This window comes from Phallusia mammillata, chromosome 2, assembly GCF_965637545.1.
Source record: "Phallusia mammillata chromosome 2, kaPhaMamm4.hap1.1, whole genome shotgun sequence".
Classification (NCBI taxonomy): domain Eukaryota; kingdom Metazoa; phylum Chordata; class Ascidiacea; order Phlebobranchia; family Ascidiidae; genus Phallusia; species Phallusia mammillata.
In genome coordinates, this window is record NC_137253.1 from 18,764,596 (window position 1) to 18,787,018 (window position 22,423).

Here is a 22,423-nt window from a genome sequence, read left to right on the forward strand (position 1 = left end):
TTTGGGTATTTTTTTGGTGTTTTTGGCTTGTGGATAAAAATATAGTTTCAAAACCGTGAAAGTAATATTGTTTATATGTTGTCTTGAGGTTATGTTGTATAATGTGTTCATGCAATAATGCATGGTGAAGCAATTTTAAAGGCTTATGAAAAAGTACATATTCTTCCAAAATCAGATACAACAATTGGCAAGACTGGTTGTGATATTACCATTGAAGTAAGTTCCATATCTTGGTCTCGAATGCAATACAACATTTAAGTTTTTGTTGTTGATTTTACTCAATTTGTTTTTTTTTCTTCCCTGAAGTTTGTCCACCCTCATTTGCCATATGTATGGTGGATTTGAATGAAACTTTCACAGATGGTAGGTACAGTTATGTAGATGTGCCATCTGCTTCGTTTACTCTGCTAGCCCACAAAGTGTAAGATGTTGTTGCAGGGCACCACTAACGATAGGTTTCTGTAGTGTTATAAATAGTGATGGGACGGGTACTCGGTATCGATGGTATCGAACGATTTCAGTAGTATCGATACTCGTATTCGGTATCGAAATATTTTGTCTCAGTTTTCGATACCAACGTGCGAATACCGAAGGCCGGTTTACACCACAAGAATACAGGCAACTTTATGCCAATATTTGCTTCTGATAGCACAAAATCGGGAAAAAGTTCTGCCGGGTTACGTATATTTTTTCGCTATCATGTGGAGATGACATTTTTCTGTATGTGTGTGTGCACGTCTGTACCCCGGCCATTGCAGATAAATTAGCTATTGATATACAACTAACTACAACACTGTACTTAAGTACTCGGTAATCGTACTCGGTATCGAAGGTATATACATGTGGTACTCATACGCGGTATCGGTACTCGCTTCAAAACCTGGTATCATCCCACCACTAGTTATAAAGGCAACCAGACATCTGTTACTTGTTTGTGGGATGCTTCAGTGGATGTTTTTGCAGTTGGCTATTAGGGGGGTGCAGCCTAATGACGTCATAAGCATTAACGGTTGTTGTTTAAAACACCTCTAGTGGTCAAAATTTTAGACATTGGCCGATAGGGATAAAATTTTACAGGACTGTTCATTGGGTCATTGTGGTTTCATATTTTATGCTTTTGGTTGCAGAACCCCATCAGTTACCCCCCCTAAAATGAGTTATTAGTTATTACCCTACCCACTACCCCCCCTAAAATGAGAAGTTTGGACTGCTTGTAGAATTTGTCATTTATAGGAGATTTTTTTGTGTTTAACCCCAATATTTACCCCTCTTGCCCCCCCAAATGGGTTAGTTTTTTAAACAGTGTCTGAATTGACTGAAATTTGTATAGTTTGTAGAATATCCCATTTTTGGTTTTCGATTTTTGTGTTCAACCCTTTATCTCACCAGCTCCCTAAAATGTGTGAATTTTTTTAACAATGTTCAAATGAAATTTGGACAGCTTGTAAACTTTGCCAGTTATACTTTGCGTTGTTGTGTTTTACTTTATTTTGCTACTCTTACTCCTTTATTCCTGTAAAATAGTACATTAAATAGAACAAACTTCAAACAATGTCTGAATTAAATCTGATGTGTATAGTTTGTACTTTTAATAGCATAACTATTGAAGCCAAGTACTTATCACTGCGTTTTATGTTACAACACCAAACTTAGTGATGGTTAACTCATGAAATTTATTGTCTTCAACTTTGTGTGTGTGGGGACCCATGAGTATCTGCCTGCAGAAACAACTAAGTTATAAATGCTGGTGGCTAATATGAGACCCACATCAAATAAGTGTCGGGAATATCTTACCGTTATAAAATATGTTATAGTTTATGTGCATTGGCAAAATTTGCTATGCCACCCTTCTAGTTGTGTTTTACTAATTACAGGACTGCACAGCAGAGGACAAACATGCAGTACTTGAATACTGCACTTCTGAAAATGGATACATACTACATGACCTCAACACTGTCCATGGAACATATGTAAATGATTGTCGAATTCAAAATGCTGCAGTCCATTTGGCTCCTGGAGATATAGTGAGATTTGGATTTAATTCAAAACCTTATGAGTTTTTGATAAAAAACTGTGAGGTAAGGATCAGTGTCTTGAATTAACTTTGTGGTCAGTTAAAAGTTAGCCATCCAAATATAGCTTATTTACATCTTCTGCTTTAGAAAACAGACATAAGTATTCAACAAAAGTGGCTTTCTCCTGTTGAAATACTTGTGTCGACACCAAGGTTTAAAGAATGTCAAGAATCTTCATTGCCTGTCATTAATTCAGCAAACAAATGTGAGTTATCTGTTTGCAAACAATGTAAGATTTTTCAAAATAAAAAATGACTGTACTTCCCAGTGTATGCCTCTCTGAAGTTCAGACTTTATTGATTGGTACATTACACAGTAATTTAAAGCATTTTTAGGACTTAATGGAATTCACCCATTGCTGGATGTACAAAATTAACTGTCCCTATAGCTTCACATTTAAGTTAAACTTTTAAAGCAGTCAGTTGTATTAATAATCGTGATCCTCTTTTCTGCATTATGCGAACAATAGTTGGGCCAGTTGGGCTAGATGTAGTTTTGTAGGCAGTCAATTGTTGTGCATCAATCTATAACCGCTTTAGTTATTCCACTAGCTGATAAAATTGGTGAAAGCAATTTTATATTGGTTGACATAATAGTTTGTGGAATGCGGTATTGTGCGATGTCGATTGTTGTGTTTAACCATAACCACCAGTTACCCCACTAGGCCTCTAATTGGGTTAAATTTTTGAACAACAGTAAAGTTGGTTAAAAATTGGAGTAAGGTTTTTGATGATCTTAATTTAACTCATTTTTATCTTTTTTTGCACTTTTGACATGAAATCTTTGGTGGATTTGGCTAAAACTTTCACAGATTGTTTACCCCAGGGGCGTGCAACATACGGCCCGCGACCACAGTCCGGCCCGCCAAGCTATTTCGTTTGGCCCCCACCAAAACACTGATTAAGATAAAAAATGCAATTTCTCTGAGAATTTAGCAAAATTTTCCACTAGTTTTTGGTAAATCTCCTAAGTTGCTATACCATACGTAACAAATATAAGCTAAATCAGCATTTTCCAATCGGTCGATCATACAGCAGTTACAGCAAGTAGCCTACTTCACTGAATGTGACGTAACAATTCCCTTTGTCTAGCAAACAATTATTTTGTTGCGCAAGCCAGTGTTGCGCTGAAACTCTGAATGTTGTAGAAAATAAATTTATTGGTGCTTTTGGAAGAATTTCGAATTTATTGTGCACATGAAAAAAAGTTATGTGGCCCTCACTTGAGGTCCGAAATTGGTTATACGGCCCACCGACGAAAAATGTTGCACACCCCTGGTTACCCCATTAGCCCACATAGCTTCAAGCATTTTTGTATGCTGCTGATAGCCACAAACATAAGGTCTCTGTCAGTGGCGCAACTAGCGGAAAATTGAGGGGGTAGGCAACGAACTACCAACTTTCCCAAAAAACGATTGTATTGCTAAGTGCGTATCATAGATTGGTCGAATGGTCCGACGCGCTTTTCCACTAATAATCTATATAAACTGGGATTCGTCCTTGTATTGTACGGCTTCGAATGCCGTGAAAAAGTAACACTTGTTAGTCACAAAGCCCATTGTGATAGTATATTGACGTTTTAAACTAAGGCATTGTTTCGTAACAAATAAACTCGTTCGACTGGGTGTTTAGACGTTAATCTTTCAATCTGCCTACTAAGTTCCAACAAAGATCAGTGTTGCGGTTATTTAGGTTGTTGTATAAATACATCGCAGAGACTTCGTTTTTACTTTTTATCATGGCAATACCGATGAAGCGATTTACTGCAGTGCCGGCGCCTTGTCCTGTCATTTGAAAGTTATTTTTAGCTTTGATGCGAACAAACGTGTTTTCGGCGCTGTACGAGAGCCGTTATACGCAATAACGCAGATAGAAAAGGGACCTGGCATGCCGACGAACCTGCCCCCCTAGTTGCGCACATGGTCTCTGTGTTGTAATAGTGTAATAAAAACATCAAAACTAATGACATGTACTTGTGTTTGTGCATTGCTTTGTGGATGTATTTGTACAAGGCAAGGGATGTAATAATCGTTAACAAATGTTGTGGTTTAGTGATTTTTTTAGTTTAGGTGTGGAACCCTTCAGTCACGCCAATAGCCCCTAAAATGAGTAAACTTTATAAACAATGTCCGAATTGATGGAAATTTATGCAGTTTATAAAATACACTATTTTGAGGTGTCAGTTGATGTGTGTTTACCCTGTAGGCCCAACATTTACCCCATTAACCCTTAAAATGGGTGAAATTTGTAAACAATGTCGAAATTGGATGAAATTTAGACAGTTTGCAGAATATGCCATTTTAAGGTTTTGATTGTCAAGTTTTACCCTGTAGTCCCACCATTTACCCCACTAACCCCTAAGTAGTTGAATTTTACAAACAATGGCCAGATTAAATGAGATTTAGATAGTTTGTAGCCTATCTCATTTAGAAAGATTTATTTAAGCAGAATATTTAATGCCATGTTTCAACTTTAATAAATAGTTATGGGTCCCCTTCTATGAAGGGGACTCATATTGTTTTTGTCCGTATTCTTTTTTCTGTCTAACGCTGGTTTGTTAAACGCGTTTGGTCAAGAAAGAGTGCTCCAAATTTATTAAAATTTGGACAGATGTTACATATTAGTCCAAATTTGATCCTCATGAAGTTTGACCCCGAATGACCCAGCTGTTCACCCACAGGACCCCAAAACGTAAAATTTTAACGCTGGTTTGTAACGCTCGTTTGGTAAAGAAAGAGTGCTTCAAATTTGGACATATGTTAGTTATTAAACCAAACTTGATCCTCCAGAAGTTTGACCCCGATTGACCCAGCGGTTCACCCACAGGCCCCCGAAACGTAAATGTGTCTAACGCTCGTTTGGTCAAGAAAGACACTGTAGGCAGAAGTCCCAAGAGAGTAACTCACTGGTTTACGATAGCAGGAGGGCTCAGCTTGACGTCGGACAGACGTTTTACGAGACGTCGTTTCGGTGATTAGAAATCAGCTGTTTTGCACAGCAATGCTATTTCGTTTTATTAAGTTATCACTCATATTTTCAGTTTTGGGAAAGGTTTCACACCTATGATGTGATTTTAACCTAATAAGCGTGCTTCGGTTTCGTATATGTCAAGCAAAACTTTGTTAATAAAAATAAAGATGAAAAAATAAACTTGACATTTTTGCAAGATAAATGTTTTTTTAAATGCTTGTTGTCAGGTTGGCCGCCGCATGACCACGGGTTACTTAAGGTCAACTAGTAGGTATTACCAACACAGTTCAGAACTTTCTTTCATCATAACGTAGCGTTTTTTTGCAATCGATTTAGGAATCAATACTCAAGGCATGTATAAATTAGGTTAAACGATGTTGTTGAACACCAAGGACTGCGTGCTATTGAAAACGGTGTCAAAAGGTCAAAAGGTCAAACAGTCGTTTGGCGTGTGCACCCTGAGAGGTTACTACAGGTCAATGGTACTTGTTTTGCGAAACAAAGTTAAATAAAAAAACAATTTGTTATGTATACACTTGTAGCAAATTGCTTTTTAATTTAAAGCAGGGGTGGGCAACCTTTGTCACCGTGGGGCCAAATACAATTGCGATGATTAGATCGCGGGCCGCACCTTTATATAACACAAGGTGCTTCGTTGCATAGAAAAAATGCCTTAATATAAGTAAAATTCGCATTTGATTCTAGCAGCATATTGTCAGGTCGCAGAAAAATAGCACCGGGCTCACTAATCTGCTCAAAAAAATATACTAATTGGACTCGTTTGCCAGTACATTTGAAATCCAAGTGTCTCTGCGGGCCGCACAACTTTAATCAAAGGGCCGCATGTGGCCCGCGGACCGCAGGTTGCCCACCCCTGATTTAAAGTGTCTGTAACACAACTGTTACAGCTTTCTAGAAAAAAGGGGGTTTAAAACCTGACCTTGGACCACAATATCTGGGTCATAGCAAGAGAATCAATTGAAATTATTTTTTTTGTTCTTTTTTAAAGTTTTTGTAATTATATGATAATAGTGCAAAAAGAATACAAACAAAAATTTTTTATTGTTGGGTTAATGCAGTTTAAAAATTTGTCCTTAAAAATCGAAAAATCACCGCAACATTTGTTTACCGTAAATCCGCACAAACACGGGTGTGGGGACCCATTCGTTTTTGTTTACAAAAACAATCATGTGTGTAGATCAAATGATGTGTATAGTAAATTGGTAAATATCGTATAGAATATATAAAATGGTAGTATATCAGAAAGCCACCATTCTAGTTACAAACTTAAAATGAGTATCTAAGAATTTGCATTATTTACAATTCAGCATTTATGGGGACCCATGTGTTTCTGCTTACAAAAAAACAAGGGTTAGAAAAATTCCAGCTAATATTGGACCCAATTAAAAATAAGTTTGGGCGACATATTAGCATTTAAAAATAGTTTAAAGTGTATGTGCAATGGCAATATGTGCCAGGAAATCTCTCGTAGAATGAAACAGTAACCCAGTAACAAATTTGCAGTTTCAAAACCTGCTATAGCTTCAAGACCAAGCAGTGTACAACCTCATCCACCTTTGAGGTCCCGTGCAGGTAGTGCACAATATCCAATGTCTAAAGCAACACCATCAGCTGTTAAGATGACCTCAAAAGAAGGTACCGTATAAGCCACAACCTTTGTTATAAACTGAACGGATCCTATACAGACTAAAGGTCATTTTTTTGTCTGGTATTGTGGTTATGTTTTTGATGTACATTGTAAAAACTATCCACATGGATTAATAGCGGTATGTTAACTGTTAAGCAAGACTTTGTTTCGGTATTTTTTAAAAACCTAAATGTATGGGATCCAGTCTAAAAAAGCTATAATTTTTTTTCCGCATGACATGCACTTAAGAAGAAATAGTCGTATGTAGCATAATTTAACATGGTTTTCTTAGCATGGACTTCTGAAAATGTGGCACAAAGAGCCTTACAAGAAAAAGATCAAAAATTATTGAGAATGGGAGATGAAATAAATCGACTAGCAATCTTTGAACAGGTAAAGTTGTTGTATGAGCTCTAATTTGCATCATATTAGATTTGGGTTCCCAGTATACCCAGGATTTTATTCGATTTTCGTTAATTTTATAACATTTTGTTTGTTTGTTTCATTTTAATTTTTTGAAATCAGTTTTCGATTTAGGTGGTTGGTGAGTTCAATTTAGTTCAACCCATCAGGTTCCACTGGGTTGGGGCAATGCTGATCAAAATAATGGAGCGGGTATCGGGTAAAACACATAAATTGCCAGATTTTTCAAACAATATTTACCCCACAAGCTACCCAAAGGGGTTGATTTTACAAACAGCGTCTGAATTAGATGAAATTTGGACAGTTTTTTGAATTGGGCATTCATAGCTTTCGAATATTGTGATTCACTCTGTAGCGCTAATATTTACCCTTCTAACCCACTAAAATGGGTGAAATTTTTACTATATTTAAGTGAAATGACATTTTGACAGTTTGTATAATATGCCATTTTGAGATATTATTGTTTTACGCTATTTTGGCCCCAAGGGAACTCATGAGTTTCTCCCTGCAGAAACAAGTCAAGGTTATAAAACATGTTTGCTAATATGGGAGCAAAATGTGCTAAGTCACCATTCTAGTTAGTTTAATTATGCAGGAACCCCAACTTATCATTTGAAAACAAAACTAGAAGGGTGGCTTAGCACATTTTGTTGTTGAATTTCCACTATAACCTTTTTTAAAACATAAATATATTTCCTATGCTTATTTTGTATTGGGTCCCATATTAGCCATCGTCTTTTATAAGCTTAGTTGTTTCTGCAGACAGAAACTCATGGGTCCCCACACATGTAAAGTTAAAAATAGTGCATTTCAGGAGATAACCATGGTCCACATGCTACCCAAATTTTAGCCAAACTAATGGGGTTTGACACTAAACTAAAAAAAATATAAAACCTCAATGACTCAAGCCATAGTACTGCAAAATTTCAGCCCAATCTGCCAATGTTTAAAATTTTGACCACTAGAGGTGTTTTGAGCAACAACCGTTAATGCTTCTGACGTCATATGGCTGTTAACAACCCTGTAACTGCCATGGCGCAAAAACGTCCACCAAGCAACCCGCCAACGAGTAACATACAACTGGTTGCCCTTGTAAGACTATTGCGCCACAGAATTTTTTCGTTTGTGGTGCCCAGTAACATACAAATATGTTTTACACTTTGGAGGCTTGTGGGGTAAATGTTGGGGCTAAATGCCATACTCTACAAGCTATCTAAATTTCAGCCAATTCCAACATTGTTTACAAACTCACCTATTTTAGGGGGCTAGCGGGGTAAATACTGGGGTTATCAACAAAAACGAAGTGGTATGCACATCTTCCCAAAGTTTGTCCGACCCGTTTTTCCATCTAATGTTAGATGGATTTGGATGAAATTTACACAGATGGTAGATATAGTTATGTAGATGTGCATCCCACTTTGTTTTTGTTGATAACCCCAGTGTTTACCCCGCTAGCCCCCTAAAATTATTTATTTTCTTCCCAAAGTTTGTCCGACTCATTTTTCCATCAAATGTTTGATGGATTTTGAGAGAGTATGCCATTTATATGTATCGATTGTTCTGTTCAACCCTGTAGCCCCAACATTTACCCCACTAACCCCCAAAGTGCAAAACGTGTTTGTATGATACTGGGCACCACAAATGCAAGATTTCTGTTGCACAACAGTGTTACAAAGGCAACCAGTCATATGTTACTCATGTTTGTTGGTTGCTTGGTGGACGTTCTTGCTTCATGGCAGTTAGGGGGTTGTTAACAGCTCTATGACGTCAGAAGCATTAACAGTTGTTGCTTAAAACATCTCTAGTGATCTAAATTTTAAACATTGGCGGATCGGGCTGAAATTTTGCATTACTATTGATTGAGTCATTGAGGTTTCATAGATTTTCAGTTTGTGTGTTAAACCCCATTTGTTACCCTACTAGCCCCCTAAAATGGGTCAGTTTTTTAACAATGCCGGAATTGACTGAAATTTGGACAACTTGCAGAATTTACCATTCATAGGAGCTGATTGTTGTGTTTAACCTTATAGACCCAATTTCAATCCCACTAGCCCCCTGAAATAAGTGAATTTTTAAAAAAGTCCTAATTATATGAAATTGGCAAAGTTTATTGAAGATACTATTAAAAGTCTTTCACTCCGTTATGCCACCATTTACTCCTTCTTTCCTTTAAAAAAGAGCATTAAATAGGACATACTTCAAACAATAACTGGGGTGAATTTGTTTCATACAGTTTGTACTCTACATAGTATTATTATTGAAGCCCAGTGCCGATCACTGTGTTTTACCTTACAACACCCGACTTTATCATGGTTATCTTGAAACGCATTATTTTCAACTTTACATTTGTGGGGACCCATGAGTTTCTGCCTGCACAAACAACTAAGGTTATAAAAGACGATGGCTAATATGGGACCCAACACAAAATAAGCATAGGAAATATATTAATGTTTTAAAATAGGCTATTGTGTAAATGCAACGACAAAATGTGCTAAGCCACCTTTCTAGTTTTTAGGGCAATTTTATACTTATCTGGCCAATCAAAAGATGGTTTGTATTGTATTTTATAGGAATCAAAACGAAAGGATGCCACAATTGCTCAGCTACGTGAAGAAAACTCCCAATTACAAGATCTGTTGATGTCTGATCAGGCCAATTCCACAGCAAAAGTTTGTCAAAAGTTAAAAATAGTGGATGAAGAAATAAACAGCCGAAGAAGTGATATTAATTCATTGCATAAACAAGTTGATGCAATAAAATGCAAATTTGTGGAGGGTAACACCCTTACCTCCCAACTATCTGATAGGGAAAAGAAAATACATGAGCTGAGACATGATCTTGACAAATTTAAAAAAGATTATGGAATGGCACAGGGTATACTTTATCTACATTGTTTAATTGTGCAGTATGCATAAACAAACATGATTTTATTTTTAGGTTTAGTTAAGTCGCTTCAACGTGAACAGCAGTCACAAGAAGCAACACTGACCAAGAAGAATGATGAAATTGCATCGTTAAAAGCGAGGGTAACCCAAAAAGATGTCCAGCTGTCAACAATATCAGCAAAAGTTAGAAAACTGTATTTCTTTGAAATCAATTAATGTGCAACATAAATGTTATTAAACAGCAAACAACAACTGTTTTTTTGCTGATGTGTGTATTAAATCTAAATGATGACCATTGTAAAGCATGTAACTATGTCAGTCACTAAAATCACATTAAATTTAGGAAGTATAATTTCCTTGGACTGAGGTTACTGTAGGTCAGTGTTTCTCAAACTGGGGATCATGACCCCCCAAAGGGGTTGCCCAACTCGATTTTTATCACTTTCATCAAAACTTTCCCTGTGACTTCTGTTTAGCATAGTAATTATGGGTCCCCTTCCCTGAAGGGGACACATATTGATTTTACTCAAAATGTTTTTGTTTTTTTCTTATTTTTTCTTCTACCCAAAGTTTGTCCGACTCGTTTTTCCATCAAATCCTTGATGGATTTGGATGAAATTTACACAGATGGTAGATGTAGTTATGTAGATGTGCATCCCACTTTGTTTTTGTTGATAACCCCAGTATTTACCCCGCTAGCCCCCTAAAATGGGTATTTTTTCCCCGAAGTTTGTCCGACTCGTTTTTCCATCAAATGTTTGATGGATTTGGCTGAAATTTACACAGATGGTAGATGTAGTTATGTAGATGTGCATCCCACTTTGTTTTTGTTGATAACCCCAGTATTTACCCCGCTCGCCCCCTAAAATGGGTGTTTTTACCCCGAAGTTTGTCCGACTCATTTTACCATCAAATGTTTGATGGATTTGGCTGAAATTTACACAGATGGTAGATATAGTTATGTAGATGTGCATCCCACTTTGTTTTGTTGATAACCCCGTTATTTACCCTGTTAGGCCCCTAAAATGGGTGAGTTTTTTAACAGTGTCAGAATTGGCTGAAATTTGGATTTCTTGTATAGTATGCCATTTATATGTGTCGATTGTTGCGTTCAACCCTGTAGTCCTAACATTTACCCCACAAGCCCCTAAAGTGTAAAACGTATTTGTATGTTACTGGTCACCACAAACGAAAGATTTCTTTGGAGCAATAGTGTTACAAGGGCAACCAGTTGTATGTTGCTCATTGGTGGGTTGCTTGGTGGTCGTTTTTGCGCCATGGCAGTTAGGGGCTTGTTAACAGCCCTATGACGTCAGAAACATTAACGGTTGTTGCTCAAAACACATCTAGTGGTCGAAATTTTAAACATTGGCGGATTGGGCTAAAATTTTGCAGTACTATTGATTGAGTCATTGTGGTTTTTACATATTTTTTAGTTTGTGTGTCGAACCCAATTAGTTGCTCTACTAGCCCCCTAAAATGGGTCAGTTTTTTAAAACGTTAAATAGGACATACTTCAAACAATATCTGGGGTGAATCTAATTTTATAGCTTGTATTCTACATAGTATTATTATTTAAGCCCAGTGCCGATCACTGTGTTTTACCTTACATCACCCGACTTTCTCATGGTTATCTCTTGAATTGCATTATTTTCAACTTTACATTTGTGGGGACCCATGAGTTTTTGCCTGCAGAAACGACTAAAGTTATAAAAGACGATGGCTAATATGGGACCCAATACAAAATAAGCATAGGAAATATATTTATGTTTCAAAATAGGTTATAGTGTATATGCAAGGGCAATATGTGCTAAGCCACCCTTCTAGTTGATGTGGCAGTTTGATTTAGAACAGGGGTCTCAAACTCAAACTGCTTTGAGGGCCAAAAACAAACTTTTAAGTAAGCCGAGAGCTGCACTATCGAAACATTTGTTACAGAGTAATATCAACAATCATATTGTGTTATCAAAAAGGGAAATGTTCATTTATGCCATTAGCTTTGTTAAAAAACAACATTGTAATAAATAACAAACAAATATACAGTGCAACAAAGTGAAAGAGCCAACTGTGCTTTATTGCTTTGTGTGAAAACAATGGCAAACAGTGACACAACAATGAAAAAAATATGCCGCAACAATTGCAATTGCTGATTTTAAAGAGGTGGTATTTCGATCATGCCATTTAAATGTTGCATATACCACTACTAGAGAATGATTGTATTGTGTAAACTGACTGGCGGGATGGGGTATTCCGCTTGAGTAAAACATATCACTTTTAAAAGTTGCTTCGCGGGCCGCACAAATACCCTGGGAGGGCCGCGTGTTTGAGACCCCTGATTTAGAATCGCCACAACAGCATATGCGATTATATACTTTATAGTTGTGTTTTTGGCTTTTTTGATATAAAAGCATTAAATAGTTTAAAGGTGTATGGTGACCTGAGCCATAACCACAACTTTAAGGGGGTTTCTGTATGACATTTGTTAGTAAAAATATGAAAACATTCTGGTGGGGCGCGCGTTGTGTTAGAAAACCTCTAAAGGGGGTCGCAGAGTTAAAAAGTTGAGATGCACTGCTGTAGGTCAACAGGTGTGTAATGTGAAAAAAAAGTTATGAGTGTTTTTTTGCGCATTTAATCTTTTGTAGCTAAAGCAGTCATATTTTTGGAATATAAATAGTTAACGTTCCTATAGCTCCAAACTTATTTAAAATTCAGAATGGGTTTGTTTTTGTAATTTTAGGCCTTTTTTACTACAAAAAGTGTTATTGATGCCCAGAGATTGTTGACAAGTGGCATGTCACAAATGCATTTAGCTGTTTTTTCTCTAAAAGTGATCACAATATGGTAGTGTGGACAAACCGACTTCAAACAAAAAAATTGTGTGAACTTTTTTGACATTATCTTGTAAAGATAGGTTATAGAAGTTGCACATGCTCGAACTGTTTTGGATGTACATCATTTTTTCTAAAAAAAGGTTTCATAGTCCATTACATTGTTTAGTTTGCACGTATTACGGAGGACAAAAGCAAAGATGATTTAATTGAATCAATAAGAAAAGAGTCCAAAGAACTTAGACTTGTAAGTAGTGTCCAATATTAAATTACACTTTTTGACTTCTCTTGTTTACTGTTTGTTTCAATTTTATATTGTACAAATACATGTTTATAGAAATTGCAAGCATCTGACAGCAGAGCGAATGACCAGGTAACACTACTACAGTCATACAAGCAAGAAATCTCAAAACTACAATCTTCAGTTAAAAACGAATCTCAGGATAAAAAGAAGTTAAAACAGGAACTTGAATCTCTTCAGTTAAAGTTTAATGAAGTGCAACGGAGTGAAAGAGTTCTTCATGTAGATTTGGAACAGTCTACATGCAGGGTAACTATAAATATCCTTTGGCCAATGATCTTTAAACAGAAAATTATGTCATAAAAAACATTCAAAAACTAGCTTATCAAGCAAGTTTTTGAGGTGTAGTTGATTTTTTTTAACTTGTGGACTTTGGTGGTAATTAAGTTGCTACAAATGTTAAAATAAAAAATCCTAAAATAAAGTTTTTTGAAATTACAAGCAGTTAACCTACAAGCTGCGAAATGTTAGCAAATTGGTGTTTAAAAGGGTCAAGCTAGTCAGTCGCTACACCTAAATGCATAAAAAGGTGTACTTGACAGGTTCTTAGCTGAATATAAAGCATCCGCTTGATTCATGAACAGCAGATGTTTTTACCATGGTCATTCAATTTTAAGAGGACATAAATAGCTAAAGCAAAACCTTATTGAAGGTTGACAGAAACACATTGAAATAACTTGCCGCACTAGTGCTAATTTGTCAGTTTGTGTTATGTTTTATGCATTTGGATTTTCTGACAGAAGTTACTAAATGTTTCAAAACAGACTTTGAACTAAATGTTCCACAGTGGTTCCCAAAGTGGGTACCCAATAAATCTGGGTCGTTTGGCAAACAGTTATAAAGGAAATTTGTTTATATATTTTCTAAACATGCGCAAACTTGGAAAAATGTATTCAAAAAAATATTACCTCTAACATGAACTCTGTTATCATTGTGTGAGAAAAAAAACTGTTTTCTTAATTCATAAGCATAGTTGGGTAATATCAAATGTTCTGAAAGCACACTATCTTTGTGGTTTTTGGGCCTAAGCAGTGCATTTTAATGTTTTTGGACAATGAAAAATTTCACTCTACAAAACATGTTTGCAAAGTTGCTGTGTTCTTCAATAACCAGAAACTATGTGAACCTAAACACCTAAAAAGGTCTATTTTCTTTTCTTTTAATGTTTTGATGCGAAAATTTGTGGAAATGTTATACTTTGCAGCTTGATCGGTTCCGCATGCGTGTCATACGTGCTGTGTATGTTTGCCCTGGAATTGAATCACCTGATGATGATGATAAAATTGATGACTCATCTATTGTAACAGACATCAAAAAAATTGCAAAACAGAGGTTGGTATGATCTGATCCTTACTTTTTCATCACATTGATTATTTTGTCTGCATTCACATAAGATACATATGACATTTGTATGGCACATCAGTACTATCAAATACATTTATCATCAGAAAATGAGTCAAGCGTTTTTGTTTAGAATTTTTTATGATTTTTAGATCTGAATTTCAAGACCAAGGACAAGGTTGGAAAAATGAAGCACATAAAAATGAAACCAAATTGGAAGAAATAAGAAACGCAAATAAAACTTGCAGACAAGTTTTGGATGAAATAATTGTAAAAAAGATGAACTTTTTAAACTGTATTTTTATTTTAAAGCTTACAATTTCAGAAACGCTTGGACAAAAATGGCCATCACACAAGATTAATCAAACAGGAGATGCAAACTTTGTCTTCACTGCCTACTGATGAAAATTTAATGTGGATTCGTAGTACTTTTACTGAACTCTTGTCAAGTGAATTTAGTTGGCTATCCCAACTGGATGAATGCTTGACAGATGCCGGATTTGATGTATTTTTATCTGAACAGAGTAAGCTTTGTTCTCATTTACCTAACATAATGGATTACTTTTTAAGAGTAGGAGTAATTTGTAAGGAGAGTTTTGAACATTTCTAACAAACGTTAGAGTAACATTCACAATCATAAGAAAACTTCTCTGTACTCTGAGGTAATAACAAGTCTTTTGTTGAGATGAAAAGTGAGAAGTAGCATTTCTATTGTTTGTGCCAGCATAGTTGTGTAAACAGAGCACTCTTTTATGTGTATAAGAACAGGCGAATTCCGAACAAGATGCCCACCCCTTCAATGTTTCGTCAATGTCAGTAACTGTTCAATGAGGTAACTAATTGTCAGAGAGGTGTTATTTCAGAAGACATGCAAACATAAATTTAATCATTTTTGAAGAATTGTGGCAAGATGTATTCATTGAGGCAAAAAAAACAACCAGAGCGCAAGTTTAATCTGCAGCGAGGTTTGTGAGGCATTTGAAAGCAGAGTCTTGGAAAAAATCTTTTTGTTTGGAGATTTAAGAAAATGTGTTCTTTTAGACCCTGGAGAACATGTAACATCATTGCACATGGCACTAAAGAATGAAGAGCAAGCTCACCACCAAACTAAGTCAAATATCTCGCAGTTGGAAATAAAACATGAAGAGGAGCTCCAAAACAGAGTTGAAAAATTGCTACAAGAAAATGAAGAAAAGCTTGCTTCTGAAATTGAAAGAATAAGGTTTTTTGTTGTCTTGTTGTATTTGGGGGGCTTATATTTTTTTTAAATTCGAAAAAAGTTGTATGCTACATTACAATTAGGAATTTTGTTTTTTAGCAAATATACATCCAACATCAAAATTTTAATATTGTATTATATATTTTTTTTACAGATACAAAGGTGTTATTGTTGTGTGCTGGATGTTTATTGGCCATTAAATTACCATAGTGTATCATCCTCACTTGTGTGTGATAAAATACTTTGCATGAGTGAACTACATTGTTTTTTATATTTATCACTGAACAATTAAATCATATTGCATTGTAATCTCATCATAATATTTATTTGTTGTTGTATATATAAGGGGTGCCATTTTGATAAATTAAGTTGTCGTTGAAATGACCACAAGAATGTCATCGAGTTAGACATCATTTAGCTAAAAAATTACAACTTTATTAACCACTTCCATAATACTGTGGTATTGTAAAGGAGTGAGGAGCAACTAAAATTAAATGACAGCATAGAAAAGATAAGAGCCAAGGAAGAAGAAAAAAGACTTCAAGCATTATTTGATGAAAGAGAAAAAGTAACAACGGCCAATTTAAGCATGGAACAATTGAAAAAGGTTCAAATTATGTACAAAATGATATCAATACAGTGAATTGTATTTTGGTATTTCTGTATGAATAGGCATTGAATGAAAAATCTGAAAAGGAAATGGTGTACCAACAGCAAATTCATGAAAAATTGCAAAAAATAAAAAATCTTGAGGACACAGAGGTAATGCAAACCCAAAATAAAAACATTGTAATAAATAATATTACCTCTTTGTTTTAACAGAAACAGCTTAGAACTGAACTGAGTGATTTAGAAAACCAAAACAAATTACAGTCCTTGGTTCTAAATGACCAACTGACAAGTGCAAAACAAGAAATTAGTCAGGAAATTGAACAATACAAGGTGATTGCCTGTTTATGAGGCTGCTTTCTGTAGCTGCCATACTTTACTTAAATGAAAAAAAAACTCAGCTCTCCTACTTTTTAATATCAGTAACATTTTTAAGGAGGAAATTCAGCAGCATTCAATTACAATTGTTACACTGGAAAAACAAACTCAAACACTTGCCTCTGAAAAAATATTTTTAGAAAATACTGTCAAGAAACTAAAAGAGAATTTGATGGGTATGGGTGAATTTATTTAAAAAAATATAAATGCATCGCTACTTGTTCTATAAGATCCATTTTGAAATATGTGCATGTCTATGCTTAAATTAATCATAATTTAATAAACATTTTAATTTAGTTCAGACAGAGTTTTTTTAAGTTTTTACAAATAACGTTTCATATTGTTGGCAGCTAAAGAAACAGAGCTACAAGAGTCCTCTCCAACTGTAGCACATACATCACCTGTTCACAGTGCAGATATAACTGCTATGGAACAAACTATTGCATTGCTAAAATCGCAGCTTCTTCATGCAAACCACCAAATCCATGTATGCTTTTAAATATGATTCCTAAAACACAACAGGCTTTATAGAATGACCAAAAATATGTGTCTTAATTTGTTGGAATTTGGAACTCATCAATAGCATAAATTATTTGTAAACACATAACATCTATGTTTAACAGATGCAGCAAGATGCAATCGTGGGGTTGCAGAGAGATTTGTCAGGTGCACAGGCAAGAATATCAGATATGACTGGAGAGCTAAGTGAATCACAAAAGCAAGAATTGGAACATAACAGGTAATGACAAATTAGCAACAATATATTTACTGAAAACAGTTAGTTTTATCATTACTAGTAAGAACACACTCTGATCAAAGATTTTTTTGTTTCCAGGCAGACGATCAAACACCAAGAAATTGAGTTGAACACTTTGAGACAGCAACTTCTCAAAATGACTGCATTGGTTGATTCCCAAAAATCTCAAATGCAGACAACTCAAAAAGAATTAATGTGTGTAAAAAGAATCAAACAACTTAAAACAAACTCTTTGAAATATTTTATGTTTTTTTATGCCAGAGAATGCAAGAAAAACTACATGCAAGTTAAGGGGACTATTGACTGCTCTATGGAGGATTTAAAGTCACAAAACAATGAATCCCAGACTGATGAAATGAACCATGATACTGAAATGCAATTGAAAGAGGTTACTCCATTAAGTTGTATATTAGTTGTTAGTGTTGCTGTAAAAACAGGAGGAAAACAGAGTTTTTGAAACAACATTTTTATCATCAGCTGGGCAGTACATTTTGGGTTAGCAAATATGATAATTTTTCAAAATAACTTCAAAACTTCAAAATTCAAAATAAAATACTCTATGGATACAAGCAAATTAATCTAACTCAAATTTGTGGATATGCACAATTTGGCCAACTTAATAAACATTGTTTTATTTAGGGCAAAATAGCTACTGAACTATCAGGTATTGGCGCGATATGTAGGGGTGAACGACATGAAAATGTTATTGCAAGGCAAAGAGAAGCTTTAGCTGAATTGCGTGGTCGAATTAAAGCATTGGAACAAGTTAGACCACCATGTAAGTAGCAACTGTAAATAGCTCATTAAAATCATTTTTTGTACTGCGACTGATAAAAAATCATAATTTTAAAAGGTGCTTGTATAACAACCAATGTAATACTTATACCTTATGTCGCAAACAGTGTAAAATAGTTTGTTTTATATCCAGTGCCCAGTCAGGAACAAGCATTACAACAGGTTATCTTACTCAAAAAAGAACTAGCTGAGATTCGAGCTAAACAAGCAATGGAGGAAGATCAGATTGCTCGTGCACAAATGAAATTGGAACATGAAGTGATGGTTTCTACATTATAGTAATATGAACTATTTGTTTTCTAATCTTATTTTAAATTTTGTAGTCACAAGACTCGCAGCAATTAATTAGAACTGCCAATACCCGAGCATCAATTGAAAGAACAACAAGGGAGCACTTAGAAGAAGGTGTTGCTCAGAGTGAAAAAAGTGTAAGTAAAACACAGGGTGTAGAAAAAGGATATTTTGTCCAAGGGTGTAAAATTTCTTTGCATATTTGTAGTACATGGATATTATGAACTCAATTGCTGGTTTGCTTGGGATTGGTGCATTGAAAGGCATGCGAACAATGCAACATGTTCCACAAGATGAAATAGACAAGTTAAGCAATGACAGAAGATCAGACTTGGAAATAATTTCAACACGCATAAGGTCAATGTTACAAAGGTTGGATCGTAAAGAACATTTGTTGCAAGGTTATGAAAAGGATCTGAGCAAACTAAGGTAAGTATGTGTCTAAATGTATTTGTTTAAGCTTTAAAAAATACAAAAACACACTTCCAACTGTGCTTTTCTTGACAGAGAAGCAGAAAGTTTTGCATCCAAAAAGTCATCTCGCCTTGCCATGTTAACTCAAGAACTTGTAGATAAATCACAAGAGATTGATCACTTGCGTGAGGCATTAACCCGAACTAGAGAGGCAGTTGAAGTTGAAAAACGACTTAATAAAGCAATCAAACAACGAAGGGTAAGTAAATGACGCAAAAAATGCATGGTTATCAGCCCCATTCCTTGAAAAGAGCACATGTTGTTATAATACTTTTTTTATTATTTGTCTAACATGGGTTTATTGATACATTTGGTCAGGAGAGAAGGTTTAAACTTTTTTAAATTTACTTACATAATAGTTAGAAGTTAATCCTCCCAAAATTTGACTTGTTTACCTACAGGCCTAAAATTTTAAAAAAAAAGCCTTTATGTGTGAAGTATGTGACCCAGCACTTTTCAAACGTTGCCGTCTAAAGTTATTTAATGAAATTTGTAGCTTTTAGTTGGATTAACTCAATTTTACACGTCCACAACAATCCCATGTCTTGAAAATTGAAACATTATTATGGGTCCCCTTCACTGAAGGGGACACATATTGATTTTACCCAAATTTGTGTTCTTTTTCTTCCCAAAGTTTGTCCGACTCGTTTTGCCATCATATGTTTGATGGATTTGGATGAAATTTACACAGGTGGTAGATATAGTTATGTAGATGTACATCCCACTTTGTTTGTGTTGATAACCCCAGTATTTTGGATAGCTTGTAGAGCATGCCATTTATATGTGTAGCCCCAACATTTAGCCCACTAGCCCCCAAAGTGTAAAATGTATTTGTATGTTACTAGGCACCCCAAACCAAAGATTTCTGTGGCGCAATAGTGTTACAAGGACAACCAGTCATGTGCTACTCGTGTTTGTGGGTTGCTAGGTGGACGTTTTTGCGCCATTGCAGTTAGGGGGCTGTTAACAGCCCTATGACATCAGAAGCATTGCCAGTTGTTGCTTAAAACACTTCGTGGTCAAACTTTTAAACATTGGCAGATTGGGCTCAAATTTTGCAGTGCTATTGATTGAGTCATTGTGGTTTCATATTTTTTTAGTTTGTGTGTCAAACCCCATTAGTTACCCTACTAGCCCCCTAAAATTGGTGAGTTTTATAAACAGTGTCGGAATTAGTTTAAATTTGGAATAGAATTAACCATTTATAGAAGCTGATTGTTGTGTTTAACCTTGTAGCCCCAAAATGAGCGAGTTTTTTAAACAGTGTTGGAATTGGCTAAAATTTTGGTAAGATGTGGAATATATGCTATTTGTAGATTTTGATTGAGGTGTTTTACCTTGTAGCCCCCTGTGTTAAGCAACAGCACAGTTAGTTGGTTTAAATACAGATGAAATCTCTGAAATATAAAACTTGCAACAGAAGAGAGAGTTTCAGCACGAAGATGGTAGCACATAATTTGATAATTTATGCGAAAACATGAAATTTGTTTGCTGCTGCACCATGTGATAATAGTGGTCTTTTTCATGCCTTCTACCTAAAATGGGCGACTCTTTTAACATTGTTCAAATTGAACAGCTTGTAGAATTTGCTATTCATAGGTGTCTATTTTTTGTTTTGCCCCATTATACCACTCTTTACTCCTTTTCTTTATACTTCAAACATAATCTTGGGTGAATCCGATTTGTATAGTTTGTACTCTACATAGTATTATTATTTAAGCACAGTGCCGCTTACTGTGTTTTACCTTACAACACCAGACTTTCTCATGGTTATCTCCTGAAATGCATTATATTTAACTTTGCAAGTGTGGGAACCCATGTGTTTCTGCCTGCAGAAACAACTAGGGTTATATAAGACGGGATGGCTAATATGGGACCCAATTAAAAATCAGCATAGGAAAAATATTAATGTTGTAAAACAGGTTATATTAGTCGCAAAATTTAGCATATCTGCTGTTTAAAATGGGATGAAACAAATAATGGTTCAGTTGGATAGTTATCTTGAATGAAACTGACTTTTTTTTGTTACAGACCTATCATTTGGAAAACTTGGACTACCGCCAACCATTACCAGAGGGCTGCTCATGCTATCGATCAGAAATAGATTCACACAAATCAGCCAGCAAATCAAAAAAGAAGCATGATAAAATGAAAAGAAAGCAGTATGAAATAGACATTTTAAAACAGGTAGCTGGAACAACATTTTTGTATTCTATGCAAAGTGTGTCAATTTTATCTCACTGCAGTAAAGAAGTATTTTTTCCATGTATTCTCTGAAGTGCTTTTGACTTTGAACCTAATTTCACCACTAATAACATATGACCTTTTTAATAGAGTGTGCAAGGGAAGGAGCATGACTTGTGCCATGCAACAGCACAGTTGGTTGGTTTAAGTTCATCCAATACAGATGAAATCTCTGAAATATATAACTTGCAACAGAAGACAGAGTTTCAGCACAAAGATGGTAGCACATAACTTGATAAAACATGAAATTTGTTTGCTGCTGCATCATGTGATAATGTTGGTCTTTCATGCCGTTCTACTGTGTTTAGCTTCTTGCAATTTTTAAGTGTTCTATCTGACTGATGTATTTAGTGAATGTTATTTTAGTTTACTTGCACATAAACTTTGTAGCTCTGTGATATTTAGCCCAAATGTGAATGTAAAAAAACACCAAACATTGTCTTCAGTTTGCTTCAAGTTAGGCATCTTCTTGGTTGCTGTTTTCCAATCTATGGAGCAACACAACATAGCTAAACATTAACATGCAACAGGAAAATAGTGTCATAATTTAAACACCTGTTTTATTTACACATTCAATATTTTTTAGCTAGTAATTTTTTTAAAAACTTTTGGTTTTAAAACACACTCACTGTACTAAGTAGTCCTTAACATTAGTATGGCCATGTTTCCGTGCTAATCCAATTAAAATTCCGGTTGCACATTTTCCTTTTCTATTTCGACATATACTGCAGTTGCAAAAACCTCTGCACACTGGGCACTTCCAGTTCTAAACATTTCCTTGAACAATGACAAACAGCTCAAAACAATAATAATTTTTAACTTACTGGGTCAAGGAGAGCTTCTTCCACCGACTCCCCATAACGATTTAGTAAACACGGTCCGCAAAACTGTCCACGAACACCAACGCAATGTTCAAATCGGCAACATGATTTGGTGTCAATTGTTTTTTGTCTGCACTGGTGACAACTTGTTCCCTTTACAGACAAAAACTTATTGTAAAATCAGTAAAATTTAGGTCCACCCAATACAAGCCTGCTTAACTCTCATGGTTGAGCTACAGGGTGATTAGATGCAAAGAGTAATAGCAAGAACAAAACTCACATTGGGTCATATAGTTTTGCTTTTTATGAGATAAGTATGTGAAAGTTGAATGCCATGAGGTCGCAGTGACTGGCATACTTTT

At 35.4% G+C, this 22,423-nt stretch overlaps 2 protein-coding genes across 6 annotated transcripts in view; one reads left to right on the plus strand and one right to left on the minus strand.

Moving 5' to 3' along the window:
• LOC145213937 (forkhead-associated domain-containing protein 1-like) lies at positions 1-21,574 on the plus strand. 2 transcript variants are annotated; one of them, XM_080082343.1, is made up of 28 exons: positions 1-216; positions 1,875-2,078; positions 2,163-2,280; positions 6,569-6,700; positions 6,985-7,085; positions 9,686-9,989; positions 10,053-10,183; positions 13,001-13,078; positions 13,169-13,381; positions 14,337-14,464; positions 14,626-14,743; positions 14,799-14,997; positions 15,515-15,695; positions 16,164-16,299; positions 16,365-16,454; positions 16,515-16,634; positions 16,738-16,855; positions 17,030-17,166; positions 17,303-17,418; positions 17,515-17,631; positions 17,698-17,824; positions 18,076-18,214; positions 18,365-18,495; positions 18,555-18,659; positions 18,731-18,951; positions 19,030-19,195; positions 21,028-21,183; positions 21,331-21,574. In XM_080082343.1, the coding sequence occupies exons 1-28, from the start codon at positions 118-120 to the stop codon at positions 21,469-21,471; spliced, it is 4,026 nt and encodes a 1,341-aa protein (XP_079938469.1). In that variant the 5' UTR covers positions 1-117; the 3' UTR covers positions 21,472-21,574. The 2 variants fall into 2 exon arrangements, with proteins under 2 accessions (XP_079938469.1, XP_079938470.1); XM_080082344.1 differs by having other exon boundaries at positions 4-216; positions 18,365-18,489.
• LOC145213940 (cell division cycle-associated 7-like protein) overlaps positions 21,115-22,423 on the minus strand; it is a 19,050-nt gene continuing 17,741 nt past the window's right edge. For all 4 annotated transcript variants that reach the window (XM_080082348.1, XM_080082351.1, XM_080082347.1 and 1 more), the window contains exons 9-11: positions 22,065-22,214; positions 21,870-22,006; positions 21,115-21,728 (exon numbers count right to left, since the gene is read on the minus strand). In XM_080082348.1, coding sequence (XP_079938474.1) covers positions 21,698-21,728; positions 21,870-22,006; positions 22,065-22,214 — 318 coding nt within the window. In that variant the 3' untranslated portion in view covers positions 21,115-21,697. The remainder of the gene's footprint in view (positions 21,729-21,869; positions 22,007-22,064; positions 22,215-22,423) is intronic.